This window comes from Podarcis cretensis (genome assembly GCF_951804945.1).
Source record: "Podarcis cretensis genome assembly, chromosome: 8".
Taxonomy (NCBI): Eukaryota; Metazoa; Chordata; class Lepidosauria; order Squamata; family Lacertidae; genus Podarcis; species Podarcis cretensis.
The window spans coordinates 83,478,967-83,494,352 of NC_137177.1; the positions used below are offsets into that span (position 1 = coordinate 83,478,967).

Sequence of the window (15,386 nt, forward strand, 5' to 3'; positions counted from 1 at the left end):
TGAAGCTGAGGCTCCAATACTTTGGCCACCTCATGAGAAGAGAAGACTCCCTGGAAAAGACCCTGATGTTGGGAAAGATGGAGGGCGCAAGGAGAAGGGGATGACAGAGGACGAGATGGTGGGACAGTGTTCTCGAAGCTACCAGCATGAGTCTGACCAAACTGCAGGAGGCAGTGGAAGACAGGAGTGCCTGGCGTGCTCTGGTCCAGGGGGTCACGAAGAGGTGGACACGACTAAACGACTAAACAACAACAATGCCCATGCTAGTGAGGAGTCATAGAATTGTAGCATTGGAAGGGACCCCAGGGTCATCTAGTCCAACCCCCTGGGATGCAGGAATCTCAGCTAAAGCATCCTGACAGATGGCCATCCAACCTCTGCTTATAAACCTCAAAGGAAGAGGAGAAAGTGGATAAGACTAAAATTCAGGGTCACCCGATTCAGCAGAGATTCCAGGCAGGCAAATCAAAAGGACTTGTCTGCACTGTTGTGAAATGTAACTGACGGAACTCCCTGCCACAAGGTTCTGATTCAAATTGGCTTAAATAGGGAGAAGCTGACACCCACCCACGGAGGGAGAGGAGTCTGTTACATCGCAGGGGGTTGGACTAGATGACCCTGGGGTCCCTTCCAACGCTACAATTCTATGACTCCTCACTAGCATGGGCAGCCAGGATTTTTGATGCGGGGGGGGGAGGGGAACCTCAGATTTGTATTGGTTTTCATTGATTTTTTTGGAGGGGGTAGCTGCGCCCATGCTACGCTCATGCTCACTAGGCCTATATTTATAAACATTGGATCATATCATGATACACTTGGGGGTAGGGCTTTGAGATGGGGCAGCGACAACAGAAAAGAACACACACGAAAACCTCTTCCCACCCCCTTTCACCAGTGCGCGCTGGAAGTTATCAAAGTTGTGCCCCGCAGGAAGGTTAAATCTATTGCGTCCTGAGATCTCAGATTCCTTCCTGAGCAATTTGGCACCAAATGGAATCAGCTCGGCTCTCAGTCTTGTCCCACTTGTGCTTGGGGGGGGGGAGAGACTCAGGAAAAACACAAAGTCCGGGACAAAGTCTCCTCTCCATTCCCCGCCGGGTGTATTTTGAAGCTGGCCAGACGCAGGAATGACCGGCCAGGGAGCGTGTGGGTCCATAGCTAAATCCCTCTCTGGGTCACCGCGTTGGAATCCCATTCCCACCTCCTTCTCCCCCCCCCCCCAAGGCGGCCACTTCCATCGCCGTCCGGGTAGGGGCAGGGAAAGGTCTGGTTCCTGCTTCAAAATATCTCTGGCGAGTTCACGGGGGGGGGGGGGGTTCTCTTGGCTGGGGCGCAGCGCCAGTTTTCGTGACCGACAGAGCTCCGCCTTCATCAGATGGGACTGTTGTTTAGGGACCAACAAGCCCTGCCTACATGAAAGCAGATGGTGCATTTTCCATGACAGCGTTTTAGGCACATTGCCTCACTTGCAAATTCGGATCATGCCCTTCTCTCTCAAAGGCCGGCAGGTTCTTCTTCTGCCTTGATTTCTCTCTCGCACATGCTCAAAAACACTTATTGTTTATTATATATATATATATATATATATATATATATATATATAATAACCGCTTAGCTGTTAAAAAAACAGCAACAGCAACCTCAAAGCAGTTTTGCAGAAAAGGAATAAAGCAATAAAATTACCAGTAGGGAAAATAGCTATGATAATTCAAAACGTTCAGAAAGTTAAAATAGCAGTGGACTGCAAACAGATTAAGACGTTGGCTTTCTAATAAACATCTGGGCAGGCTTCCTTAAACAAAAATGTTTTAGCGAAGGGGCCTGCCTGATGCCAATATGCAGGGAATTCTAAGTGCTGCCATAGAACACCAGTCTGAAAAGATCGACAGGACGTCAGCTCCCAGTACTTTCCGAGCACAATTCAAAGTGTTGGTGCTGACCTTTAAAGCCCTAAATGGCCTCTGTCCTGTATACCTGAAGGAGCGTCCCTACCCCCATCATTCAGCCTGGACACTGAGGTCCAGCGCCGAGGGCCTTCTGGCGGTTCCCTCATTGCGAGAAGGGAGGTTACAGGGAGCCAGGCAGAGGGCCTTCTTGGTGGTGGCACCCACCCTGTGGAACGCCCTCCCACCAGATGTCAAGGAAATAAACAACTTTTTGACTTTTAGAAGGCACCTGAAGGCAGCCCTGTATAGGGAAGGTTTTAATGTTTGAAGTTTTACTGTGGTATTTATAATTTGTTGGAAGCTCCCCAGAGTGAGCGGAGTTCCTGTATTATTATTATTATTATTATTATTATTATTATTATTGCCATCTCCTCCATGAAGTTCTCTGATCCTCTTTTCAAGCGATCTAGGTTGGTGGTGGTCACTGTGTGAAAAAGGACTTTCTCTTATCTGCCTTGATTCTTCCTGCATTCCCACCAGCAGCTGAAGGTTTTGAGGACCAGCATGGATGCTGCTCAGGGAACCTGTCAAGTCTGGATAACCACCCGGGGGATCCTCTGACTCTTATAGATCCCTAGATTCCTTTTCCCTTACCTCTGATCTTCCTCCGTGTTTTTGGCCAAGGTTTCCAACTCTGCTCCAGCATCAGAATCCGCTCTTCTTCCTCCTCCCTTCCACCCTTCCTCTTCTGCTGACCTTCTGCATCCATCTGCTGATAGGGCTGGCAAGCACCCCCTGTTGGAAATGGGGAAGGTTCCCAGCGGGTGACTACATGGTGGGGCAGGGAGGAAAGGCTGAAGACCAAATTTGCTGCACCATTCCTCCCAACTCTGTGGGAGTTGTGATCCTGTGGGCAAGTTGGTTCAACTATGTGGGGCTCTGTGCTGCTGAATTCACTGAGCAAGCAACTCTGGGCCCTTCCCCTAAATCCATCCTTGGCCCTCTTCCGGCTCATTCAAGCCTAGACCTGGGTAAACTCAGCCCCACATTGCCATGGAATGTCCGAAGCAGGAGGGAAAGGGTGCCTCTAGGCATGCACAGAGTGCATTTTCTCTGCACAACTGAGTTCTGAGTACTCCACTAGCACCTGGAGTTACGGGCCACAACTTCGGTCTAACATAAAACAGGCCGATGCAGGTAGCCCCCCTGCATAATTTTAAGTGTAAACATGAAATATTCTGAAGTTCCTGAGGCTGCAATCCTGTGCACACTTAAGCTCAGAGTAAACCCTGCAAAGCGGACCTTCCTGCTTGGGAAAGGGTTGGGATGCCAAATTACTCAAAAATTCAGAAAGTCAAAGGCCCCCCCCCCCACCTCCCACAGGGTTTATTTCTAAGAGAAAATGCTAGCAATTTACATCTCCTTCTCCTCTTTCAGCCTCAAGTAGGAATTCATGGCAACGGCTGCTGTTTCTTCTTGAAAACCACCAAACTGGAAAGAATTAACCCCAACAAAACACCCTGAGCAACCCTTGTCGTTTCACCTACAGGAGCAACCAAGAGTCTTCTCTGAAGACCCCCTTGCAGGGGGTTTTCTGCAAGAGACTCCCACAGCTCTGCCCTAGGCTGAATTACACAAGAGTAAGTCCTGCTATGTTTAATGGGCTGAATCCCAGGTAAGTGCACAAGTCACAGCTGGCTGCCTGAGTTAACAAGCTACAACCCTAAAGCGTGCAAAAGACTTACCCTGCCTCTCTGGTGGAAAAGTCCTGGTGTGTCCTCTCCGGGATCTTGTCTCTCTGCACCTGCGCTAGCCAGAGAACACACCTGTCTCCCTCCCTCCCCACCACACCCCTCTCCCTGACCTCTAACCATCTGCAGGTGATTTGGGACCTTGCAGAAAGTGCCCTTCAGGGATCCAGGCAGACCTGAGCTGGAAGGAACTGGCCTGGCAGCAACTCAGGAGCAAGGAAAAGGGCTGCGAGGGAAGAGCAGTTTGCCTGCGCTGGGATCCAGCCCTCCTACACCACCAGTGGCGTAGCGTGGGGGGTGCAGGGGGGGCCGGCCGCACCGGGTGCAACATCTGGGGGTTAGGGTTAGGGGGTGCAAATCCACGGGTTAGGGGGCGCAAATCCATGGGTTAGGGGGTGCAAATTACTTGCTTTGCCCCGGGTGCTGACAACCCACACTACGCCACTGTACACCACAAGGGTGTCGTCTGAGCCAGATTCGAGGGCCAGCATCTGATTTGAGTTGCAGGAGCTCATCTGCAGAGTACGTGCCTGCATTCCAGTTCCCCAAAGTAGGCATTACACTCTTGTGTGACCAAAAGACAGAGTCAAGGGCAGTGGGGCTGTGTGGGTAGGGCCTCACTGTGCCTCAGTGCTTTCCTTTCTCCTCTGTAAGCGTCATAAATAAGGTGGGATGGTGGCGACAGATTCAGTTTTATTTGTGTTTCAGCGAGAAACTGCCTCTCTGCACTTCTCTGAACTTCATGATATAATTCCCCAGCCAAACAATGGCAGTGCATTGGTTTGGGGAAAAGGGGCATTAGTGAAAACAACATACGAAAGCACATCATTTGCACAGTGCATAGTTAACCTATGGAACTCCCTCCCACAGGAAGCAGTGACGGTCACCGACATGGAGGACTTTGAAAGAGGATTAGACAAATTCATGGCTGCAAGTCGCAATGGCTATGCTCTCCACTGTTGGAGACAGGATACCCTTGGAAGTCAGTTGGTGGGCAGCACAAAGGGAAGAGTGCAGCTGCTGCTCTGCTCAGGTCCTGCTTGTGGGGCTCGACTAGATGACCCTTGGGTTCCCTTCCAGCTCTACAACTCTTATGATTCTATTACACCCTTTGGGGCATTTGGCTGGCCACTGCGAGGACAGAGAGAGGGGCTGGACTAGATGGGACTTGCTTTTGCCAGCTCCGGATGGGACAATACTTGTGTCCTTTAAAAAATGCCCCCTCATCACCAACTCTGTAACTGGGGGTGGCACTGGGGGTGTGGTTGAACGAGACGATACAATACAATAATCTTTAAAACCAAAATCGCATTTGGATAGAAACTGTTTCTCAGGCGGCTAGTCCTAGTCTTTATAACCCTGTACCTTCTTTCAGAAGGCAGAAGCTGAAAGAGATCATTTCCGGGGTGCGCACTATCCTGCACTATCTCTGCAGCTTTCTTATGGCACCTGGAAGCATAGATTTGATCCAAGGTGGGAAGAGTGCACCCAATTCTTCTCTCCGCAGTCTTTACAACCCTGGAGAGCATTGTTTTTTCCCTGACCGTGCAGCTCCCAAACCACACACAGACCATAAATTAATACACTCTCCGCAGTACAATGGTAAAATGCCATCAACAGGTCCTTTAAGAGATTGTTTTTCCGGAGGATTCTCACAAAATATAACCTCTGCTGTGCTCTCTTCATCAGGTCTTTGCTGTTTTCTCCCCAGGTTAGGTCATCTCTCAACTCCATTCCCAGAAATTGAAACACCGAGACCTGTTCCACGCACTTCCCCTCAATAATGGGTGAGGGGGCAGAGACGACGTACCCCTGAACCACTTGTTGCAGGATGGAAAATGCCCCCATCACTCAGTGCCTCCTTGTTAAGGGCCGTGCTGGGTTGCTGAGCTGAATGGTCCCCATTGTGTACCTGGCAGAGATGCAAGCTCCCTCTGCTCTGCCCAGAGACATAAGAACATCAGGAGAGGCAGCTGGATCAGGCCCAGGGCCCTTGTAGTTCAGCCTGTTGCTTTCAGTCCCCGTGGCCAACAAGATGCCCCCCAAGGGTACTCTGCAAGCAGGACCCGAGTGCAAGAGAGCACCCCCCCCCCCGAGACTCCTGGAAATGGGGCAGGGAGAGTGAGAGGCCGCAGGCAGAAAAAAACACCCCTTTTACTGGGAAACGTGAGCCCCATCTTTTCTCAAGCATTGGGGAGAACTGTGTCAGACGGCTGACCCCAGGGTGTTCCATCTTTAAGTGTGGCAGCAGCGTCCACACTTTGGAACTCCCTGCCTATTGATGTCAGGTGCCTTCAAGGTGTTCTTTTTGGTGCTCGCTTTAAAAGAACACCATTTTTGTTTCAACAGATACCCAGACTGCTGACATGGTTTTAATCAGTTGGTTTAAATTTTTCAGACGTTTTAAATAGCTGCTGCTAATTTGCTTTTATTTTTGCAAATCAGAGTATATATGTTTTATGAAAGAAAATACAGGGGGGCAGCGTAGGAGCCAACTCCTGGGGCCAAGGTACCATCACCCCCCCCCAATAATTTTTTTGAGGGGACTGCCCCCCCCCCAAGTTGATGTGTATTGCCGTTCAAATGGTGTGCATGTGTGATCGATTGTGCAGGGTTTATTGTTTTGCGTACATTCAATTGTAAGGTAAAACATATGCGAAGGGACTTGACAGGAAGTCAAAACTGAAGAAAAGATTTTGTAAGATAAAAGGGGGGAAATATTTATTTTCATTATTAGCATTATTATTATTTCTCGTGTGTGTGGGTGGGTGGGTGTTTTGTATGAAATGTTTGGGAGGAAATAAGACGGTAAATAACAAATAACAAACAAAATATTGATGCATGTCATTTTTATTTCTCAATAATATTTTGTGGTAGTATGGTTGTAATGCTTTTTGTAACATAAAATCATTTAATAAAAATTATATATATATATAAAAAGGATTATTTGGGGCGAGACATACGGTACCTCCCCCAGTGTTTTATTCTAGTTGGCATCCCTGCCCTAGGGGGCAGGGCCAGTTTGCCTCCGAACCCAAATATGCCCCCAGTAGGTAACGCGTGAATGTTTTCTGTGCCTCCGCGCCACCCGGAGGAGGAGCCTGCCGGGCTCCTGGCTTAAGGGCGAGCTTCTCCTGCGGGAAGCAGCGGAGGGCGATCGGCGTGACATTGGCAGGCGTCCCTGGCAAGCGAGCGCGAGCAAAAGGTGACTAAGGCTTGAGCCGGGACGGTGACCAAGCAAGCCGGATTTAGCTCTGATCCAGCCCCTTCTCCTCCTCCTCCTCCGAGCCGCCTGTGAAATGCCTCCCGCCTGCCTCATCTCACCCCTCCCAGCGCGCAACCGAGGCACATTCCGGGCGGCCGGGTGCGCGGAAGCGCCCCGGGGTGGCATTGGCCCGGGATCCCTCCGAGCGAGCTGGGAAAGGGAACCTTAAATGGGCGAAGGATGCAAGGGGGGGGGGTCTGGCACTGCCTCCCCCAATGCTTACGGCGTCCCCTTTCATCCTCGCCCCCCAGGGCTGCAAGGCAGGCAGGAGTTGCACTGGTGAGGCTTTGCGCATTGCTGCTTCCCCTGTTGGATTCCAGCCTGAGCCTCGCAACTGTTTGGAAATAGCTTCTTTCAGGACGCAAGATGCAAATCAAACAGGTTTCCTTTGGGCTTGTTTGAAGGGGGTCCTGCTTGATTTAGCTGTCCCTCCCCCCTTACTGAGGGATGTGGGTGGTGCTGCGGTCTAAACCACTGAGCCTCTTGGGCTTGCCGATCAGAAGGTCGGCGGTTCGAATCCCCACGACAGGGTGAGCTCCCATTGCTCGGTCCCTGCTCCTGCCAACCTAGCAGTTCGAAAACACGCCAAAGTGCAAGTAGATAAATGGATACAGCTCCGGCGGGAAGATAAACGGCGTTTCCGTGCGCTGCTCTGGTTCGCCAGAAGCGGCTTAGTCATGCTGGCCACATGACCTGGAAGCTGTACGCCGGCTCCCTTGGCCAGTAAAGCGAGATGAGCGCCGCAACCCCAGAGCCGTCTGTGACTGGACTTAACTGTCAGGGGTCCTTTAGCTCTTTTTACCCCCCTTACTGAACGATGGTCAGGGCCATCTTACCCATAGGTGCTAGGGGTGCGGGGAACCCGGATGCTGGGCTCTCAGGGGCACCGGGCTGAGAGTCCGGGGCCTGAGAGTTGAGTCTGGGGAAGAGCTGGCCCATCGGTCAGAGCGCCGCAGTGGGCGCTCCTGCTGTGGGTGGCTCTGCGCCACAAGTTCAGGGGCGACAGAGCCAGCAAGACACTGAGGTCAGCCGACTCCGTCCTCCTGTATGCCTTGGACTAGGCAACGGGGCGGGGGGGGGGGCACCGGGTGGATCTTTGCACCCCAGTGCTGCATATGCTTAAGACAGCCCTGACTATGGTATATATAATATTATACATTTTTCATCTTTGTGCTTCCACCGAGTCAAGCAAAAGCAGCAGGCACAAAAATTACATGGCTTTTAAAGTGGCTTAGAGGAGGAAAAGAGCTGCTAGTTGCAATGGCTATGCCTTAACTGGAGCCGGTAAATGTTTATGAATCTCGTTGCAGGGAACAGCAGAAAGGGAGAATTGTTGCACTCAGGGCCCTGTTTAGGAAGAGGCATCTGGTTGGCCAGTGGCAAGGCAGGATGCTGGACCTGGCGGTGGTCCTTTATTTATTTATTAAAATATTTGTATATTGCTCTATCGTAAATATATATATATATCTATCAAAGCAGTTTACAGCAGTAAAAATATAAACCATATTAAAAAGTTTTAAAAAGGACATCAACGAACCATTTTGTAAGGATGTCTTCTTATCTGACGGAACAGGAGGAATTTAAACGTTGGCACAGAAGGCACCCCCTGCTGAATCTCCAGTGGCGGAGAGTTCCATCAGCCGGGCTGACGTTTCTCATAATCGTCAAGTGAGCCTTGCCAACTCCAGGAATGACCAGCGACATTCCCGTCAGCGACTCCTGTGACTGAGCTAGGATATGACAAGGAATTGGTCGATTTCAGTGGGCCAGACCTAGATCTACTGTGCCCATTTCTGGAGACCACCATTTAAGAAGGATATTGACAAACTAAAAGGTGTGCAGAGGAGGGTGACCAAGATGATAAAGGAGATTCTGACTAAACATAAGGAAGGCATTTCTGACAGCAAGAGCTGTTCGACGCCCTTGGGAGGTGGTGGACTCTCCTTCCTTGGAAATTTTAAGGCAGAGGTTGGGTGGCCGTCTGTCAGGGATTCTTTAGCTGAGATTCCTGCACTGCAGGGAGTTGGACTAGATGACCCTTGCGGGTCCCCTTTGATCTCTACAATTACATGATTTTGTGGTCGGGCGTCTGTGGGGCTCTCCTGACATCCTGCCCCCAAGGTCTTGATCTGCCAGCCCAGATCCCAGTGGTTCTCTCTGCTCCAGCTCAGAGAATCGTCCTTTTAGGATCTGCTTTTGTTGCCTCCTGTCACACAAACTCACCCTCCCCGCCCCATCCCAATCCCTTGCCAGGCTCACATGCCCACTCATGCGCCTTTTTTTGGAAGGCAGGGCTAATCGCGGGGGGGGGGGGAGCTGTTATTATCCAGGCCGGCAGGAATGCTAGTCATGACGCTCCCCCACCTTGTTTGTTTGGAGCCCGTGTCCCACCCCCCACCCCCAATCCACCGGGGAAACTTTCCAGCGGGATGGTCGGAGGGAGTGATGATGCTAGAGTGCCTAAATTTAGAGACTTTGACAAGAGGCCTGGAAGTCGGCCCAGAGGCTCGGAGCGCCTTTATATGCGCTGCAGCTGTGGCTGAATACCTCACGAGCACCCAAGAGTGACTCAGAGCAGAGCAGAAAGGGCTGAACAGGGAAGGGAATTGCTCTCTTCTCGCCCACCCAACTTGGGTGCCTCCAGACTCCTTGGGCAGCTTGAATTAGGGCGCCTCCTTTTCTTTCTCCCGGATAAACCCCTTCGGAGAGGTCGAAGCCACTGTTGGGGGTACAGCTCTTTCCTCAAGCAAGGCTCGCCGCCATGGAGAAGGCGCACGGGATATTCGGCGACAATTTTGGGGGCTTCCTGAGGCCACGAAGCGAGCCCCTGGGCTTCTCAGGCAAGGCGGCTGTGGGAACGGGGCGTGTGTGTTTGTGTGCCTGGGTGTGATCCTGTCCACACCATACATTTAAAGTGCATGGCTTCCCTCAAAGCAGCCTGGGAACTGTAGTTTGTTGAGGGCAGCGCTGTGGTGGGTAAACTACGTTTCCTGAGATTCTTTGGGAGGGGAGCCAAGACTGTTAAAAGTGGTGTAAAGGTGATCTGAAGGTGGATGTGGCTTCTAAGGCAAATTTGCTCCCACATTCTCACGCCTTGAACCGCAACAGAGCCAACCCAAAATATGTTAGGAGATTCAGCACTAAAATGCTGGAGATTTTCTAGTGACCTTATTTATAAAAATAATCTGCAAACTAATGTGGAGCACTGAACTTCCAAAGGGGTAAATGATAAACTGGAAGAATCCAAAGATACAGATCATTCCATCCTTAACCCAATCGGACCTTCAGGTTGGACATGGCTCCCCAGGACAGAAGGATCTGTGAAGTCTCTCAGACTACTGCTTCCTCCTTCCTCCACCTCTGAGGCGCTGCCCAAGGTCTCAGGCAGAGGTCATTTGACTATAGATTGGACCTGGGACCACAGGAAGTTGCATTCAGCTGAGTCCAGCCACTGTTCCATCCTGCTCAGTATCGACTCCTTCCCAGCCCTGCTTGGAGATGCCGCCGTGGGAAACTGAACCTGGGGCGTTCTGCAGGCAAAGCATATGCTCTAACCACTGAGCAACCACTGCCCTTCCCTTATTCAGACGGGAACAGGCCTGAAACAATGATGGGGGAGGGAGGGCAGCTGGGGCAGACATCTGCTGATTTTCTTACTGATGCTCCACTCTGGGGCTCTTTTCTGTGGCCCAAGGAGGTGTGATAGTATCTGGCACTCTGGACCTGGTCAGTGTAGTGTAGTGAATCAGGCCAAAGGGACCCCACCAATGTAGCCCAGCCTCCTGTTCTCACAGCGGCTGACCAGAAGCCCCCACCCCATGGGAAACCAGAGCATCTCGACCTCTGTGAGTGTAGAACATTGCCAATGTGGACGGTAAACAGGATTCACTTTGTTGTCCTCCAGAATTTGTCCAATTCTCTTTTAAAGCCATCCAAATTGTTCGGCATTGCTGCTTCCTGTGGGAGGGAGTTCCACAGTTTAACTGTTGTCACTGGGTTTCCTTTACGCTGTCCTGAATCCTCTAAACCGGCTCTCTCACTTCCAGCTCCAGTATTCGGAGAGGGAGGGAGGACACCTGTCTCTCTGTCCACTTTCTCCAGTATCCTGCCCCAGTATTCTGTCCCCAGCAGACAGATGCCTTGAACCCTTACACACACACATTTTTATTAGTTTTTAACATATTACTTAGCATTCATACAACAGAACTTCACATCTTACACAATTATTTTTTGGGGGACTTCCGTCAACACCTCTGATGGTTTTCCGTTCTTATCACTTATTATGCATTTCTTAATTTCATATTACCTTTAATTATCTTTAACTAATAATTCTCCTCATTATCTTTTTTGCAATATTTCAAATAATTCGCCGTACAAAACTTCTTGCAAACCTACTAGCGTAATCTGTTCATCACAATTACTTTTCAAATAATCCGTAAATTTACTCCAGTCTTCTGAGAATCTCTGGTCCCGAAGGTTTCGAATCCTTCCTGTTAGTTTATCTAATTTTGCATAGTCCATCAATTTCAACCTCCATTCTTCTTTCATCGGTAATTCTTCTTGCTTCCAGTTTTGGGCCAATGCTCTGAACCCTTCCGTGGCCCAGAGAACAGATCCTTGTGTCGAGGGATCTGGGGTTCACGTCAACCTTGTCCCTCTTTTTCACAGCGGGCCGTGCTGGAGGGATGGGGAACATCAAGACCTTAGGGGACACGTATCAGTTTGCAGTGGACGTCAGCGACTTCTCCCCCGAAGACATCATCATCACCACGTCAAAAAACCAGATTGAAGTCCACGCAGAGAAGGTGAGAGGCCCCTCCGAGTCCTCCCCCTCCGCCTCTTAGATCCAGCGGGAAATAGCTTTTAAGGGAGCTCTGGACTACAACTTCCATGAGCCACAGAGGTGTGGTGCTGGGGCTGATGGGAATTGTAGTCCAAAGGATCTGGGGAAGGAAGGGTGGACCACAGGGGTGCCCAGATCTCCTCCAGACCAACCTTCTTAGGGCAAAATCTATTCCCAAAGAACCTCTGAGTTTGGGGCTGGGGAAAACACCGTAACTTTAATGCGCATAGGTAAAGGTAAAGGGACCCCTGACCATTAGGTCCAGTCGTGGGCGACTCTGGGCTCATCTCGCTTTATTGGCCAAGGGAGCCGGCGTACAGCTTCTGGGTCATGTGGCCAGCATGACTAAGCTGCTTCTGGCAAACCAGAGCAGCGCACGGAAACGCCGTTTACCTTCCCGCTGGAGCGGTACCTATTTATCTACTTGCACTTTGAGGTGCTTTCGAACTGCTAGGTTGGCAGGAGCAGGGACCGAGCAACGAGAGCTCACCCCGTCGCGGGGATTCGAACCGCCGACCTTCTGATCAGCAAGTCCTAGGCTCTGTGGTTTAACCCACAGCGCCACCCGCGTCCCAATCTCAGCCCTTTTATTTAAACTGAACTTCCGGGCTGCTCTGTTTATTAGTCCCAGGGTGCCTGGTTTTGGTAGGGGCAGCCTAGGCTCTGTGGTTTAACCCACAGCGCCACCCGCTTCCCTTTTTTAAAGAGCATAGCTTCCCCCAAAGGATTAAGGGAACTGTGGTTGGGAATTAAGAGGGTACTGCAGGATACTTTCAGCATCCTACTCTCACAGTGGCCAATCGGAAACCTGAGGGGCAAACTATGGTTCACATAATTCTTGGGAAAGTGCTTGAAAAGTGCTTTCAGCCTGAAATGAGATGGGGTTAAGCAGTGCCCTTTTTGCAGAGGTGCTGGATGTTGCTGGCATAAGAAAGGGCACCCAGGATGCTGCCAGGGAATGGGGGGGGGCTCCTCCTGGACTTTCTCTCCCTGTCTGCCTGGCATCCTTCCCCAGTGACAAATCCTCTCTGCCTTTGCTGGGGACACAGTGCTCTCTCCTCCTGCCACTCCTCTGGGGCGGGAACGCAATGTTCCAGACAGTAGGCATGGTGACAGAAGCACTGAACCATCTTCCTGGCTCTCTGGCTGCCTTGAAAATCCTGGAGGGATTTTGGGAGGAAGACATGAGCTTTGCGGGCCAGGAAATGGGTGCACCTGTTCTGGTTTGCGGTCCCAAGGGGGGCCGACGGGAGAAGGGGCAACTTGGAGAGCTTGGCGTTGGGAAGTGAGGCTGTGGAAGCAGGATGAGTTGGCCCCATTGTACAGACCGGGCAACTGAGGCAGGGAGGTGTGGTTTCTATCAGGGGCACCCACATACCACAAGGATCACAGCATAGCAAGAGCTGAAAAGTGGACAGACTCCGGCCAGGCTGCGTATACGTCATGCATTTAAAAACACATGACTTTCCTGCAAAGAATCCCGAGAACTGTAGTTCACCCAATACAGATCACCCTTAACAAACTACAGTTCCCAGGATTCTTGGGGGGGGGGAGTTGGGCAATGAAACTCCTGGAGTTCAGTTAGTCACATCCCTTAATGTCAATGGGCTTACTCTGAGTAAGGCTAGCAATGCATACCACCCAGTGTCCCCCTTCCAGGTCAAGACTGACTGAGCTTCTGCACGGAGGCTGCATCCTCTGCCCTCTGCCCATGCTCTAGAGCCCACCCCCACCCCCCACTGGGGAGACTCCTTGCCCTCCCCTATACACCACTGCAACCCATCTCTGTGGTCACGGCCCTAAACTGATTGACTGAACTATTTATAGGCAGATTGATTGAACTACTTAAAGCCAGCTCATGGATGCTTTAGCTGAGATTCCTGCATTGCAGGGGTTGGACTAGATGACCCTTGGGTCCCTTCCAACTCTATGATTCCATAGAAATGCAGGAAGGTGGTATACACCACCAAAAAAATCACAATAAAATAAATGAAAGCATCAATAAATACTGGCTGGTAGAAATCACAGTGACAAAGTCCTGCCTGAGCAGTAACACTTTTTTTGGGAGACATCTAAAAGACAGCAGTGACGATTCCTGTGGCAGGGAGTTCCGCAGGGCCTGCTGTGCTAAAGGCTGACCCATCCTCAGAGGGAAAAGGGAGGCAGACTAAACATCCCCAGTCCAGGCCCCCGCTGACTCCTCTCTCCTCTCTCTTTGCCCTGCTCAGCTGGCAGCGGACGGGACCATCATGAACACCTTCACCCACAAATGCCAGCTGCCTGAGGATGTGGACCCCACCTCGGTCACCTCTGCCCTGGGCGGAGACGGCTCCCTGACCATCAAGGCTCAAAAGCGCCCCGGCAAGCACATCGAGCACGCCCAACAGACCTTCCGGACTGAAATCAAAATCTGAGCATCCCCCATCGCCCCATAGCAACTGGGGGACGGCCTGGGGGTGAGGGGGCGGGGTTGGTTGGTTTCGGAAGGTGAGCGAAGGGGTTGGGCTCACCACTCCCCCCCCCCCCGGCCATTCTCCTTTGTATATAATAGATTGCCTTTGGTTTGTTATAAATTATTGGGGATACTGGTAGCTGGTGTGACATCCGCTTTTTCTCTTGTGGGCGACTGTTTCTTTTTAGAGAATTTTTTTCCCAAAGGGAAGGAGAGTCATCACGTTCGTCTCTGCATGTGTGGGAATCCTGGGGTACAGTTCTGGTTGCTTCGCCTCAAAGAGGATATTGCTGTAGCATTCGGGGGTTTTATAGTTTAAGGAAAAGGTGAGTGAAAAAGGGAAATGCTAGAAGTCTACAAAATTATGCATGGCATGCGGAAAGCTTGATAGGGAGTAGTTTTTCCTCCCTCTCTCATAACGCTAGAACTCGTGGTCATCCAGTGAAACTGAAAGTTGGGAGATTCAGGACAGATAAGAGAAAGCAGGATTGAACGGCGGAACTCACCGCCACAGGATGTAGCGACGGTCACCAACGTGGATGGCTTTAAAAGGGGGTTAGAAAATCCGTGGAGGGAAAGGGCTGTAGTAGCTCAACGGCAGGACACCTGCTGGGCATGCAGAAGGCCCCAGGTTCAGTCCCTGGCAGCATCTCCAGGCAAGGCTGGGAGAGAGTCCTGCTGCCAGTCAGTGCAGACACCACTGAGCTAGATCAGTGAAGGATTCAGGGCAGTGCAGGCAGTTCCACTGCACAGGGCACCGAGCAGGTACAAAATAAGAAAACCCAGAATTGAGAAGTTCCATGGGGGCGGGATACCAAACTTTGGCCATGCATAGGATGTCATATTATGCAAGATTATTAAAGTCCATTGTTGGCTAGGTGGACCCCATGCATGGCAAAAGACAAAGCAGCTTCCTCTGTTCTAGCAACTCCTAGGCATCATATCAATGTTTTGCCTTCAAGCATCATGTCTTCGAGGTCCAGTTGCTGCGAAATCCCAAGGAAAGGTAAAAGGTAAAGGTACCCCTGCCCGTAGGGGCCAGTCTTGACAGACTCTGGGGTTGTGCGCCCATCTCACTTAAGAGGCCAGGGGCCAGCGCTGTCCGGAGACACTTCCGGGTCACGTGGCCAGCGTGACATCGCTGCTCTGGCGAGCCAGAGCCGCACACGGAAACGCCGTTTACCTTCCC

The 15,386-nt window shown here is 51.1% G+C and overlaps 3 protein-coding genes across 3 annotated transcripts in view; 2 read left to right on the plus strand and 1 right to left on the minus strand.

The window, feature by feature from the left end:
- CLCNKB (chloride voltage-gated channel Kb) overlaps positions 1–9,128 on the minus strand; it is a 43,607-nt gene extending 34,479 nt beyond the window's left edge. Inside the window, exons 1-2 of the mRNA XM_079986937.1 lie at positions 8,972–9,128; positions 2,541–2,681 (exon numbers count right to left, since the gene is read on the minus strand). Of these exons, the coding sequence (XP_079843063.1) occupies positions 2,541–2,681; positions 8,972–9,011 (181 nt within the window). The 5' untranslated portion in view covers positions 9,012–9,128. The remainder of the gene's footprint in view (positions 1–2,540; positions 2,682–8,971) is intronic.
- The window catches only part of FAM131C (family with sequence similarity 131 member C), a 71,743-nt gene that overhangs the window by 45,058 nt on the left and 11,299 nt on the right, over positions 1–15,386 (plus strand). The window lies entirely within an intron of this gene.
- HSPB7 (heat shock protein family B (small) member 7) lies at positions 9,441–14,336 on the plus strand. Its single transcript, XM_079987372.1, has 3 exons — positions 9,441–9,742; positions 11,571–11,707; positions 13,974–14,336. The coding sequence occupies exons 1-3, from the start codon at positions 9,664–9,666 to the stop codon at positions 14,157–14,159; spliced, it is 402 nt and encodes a 133-aa protein (XP_079843498.1). The 5' UTR covers positions 9,441–9,663; the 3' UTR covers positions 14,160–14,336.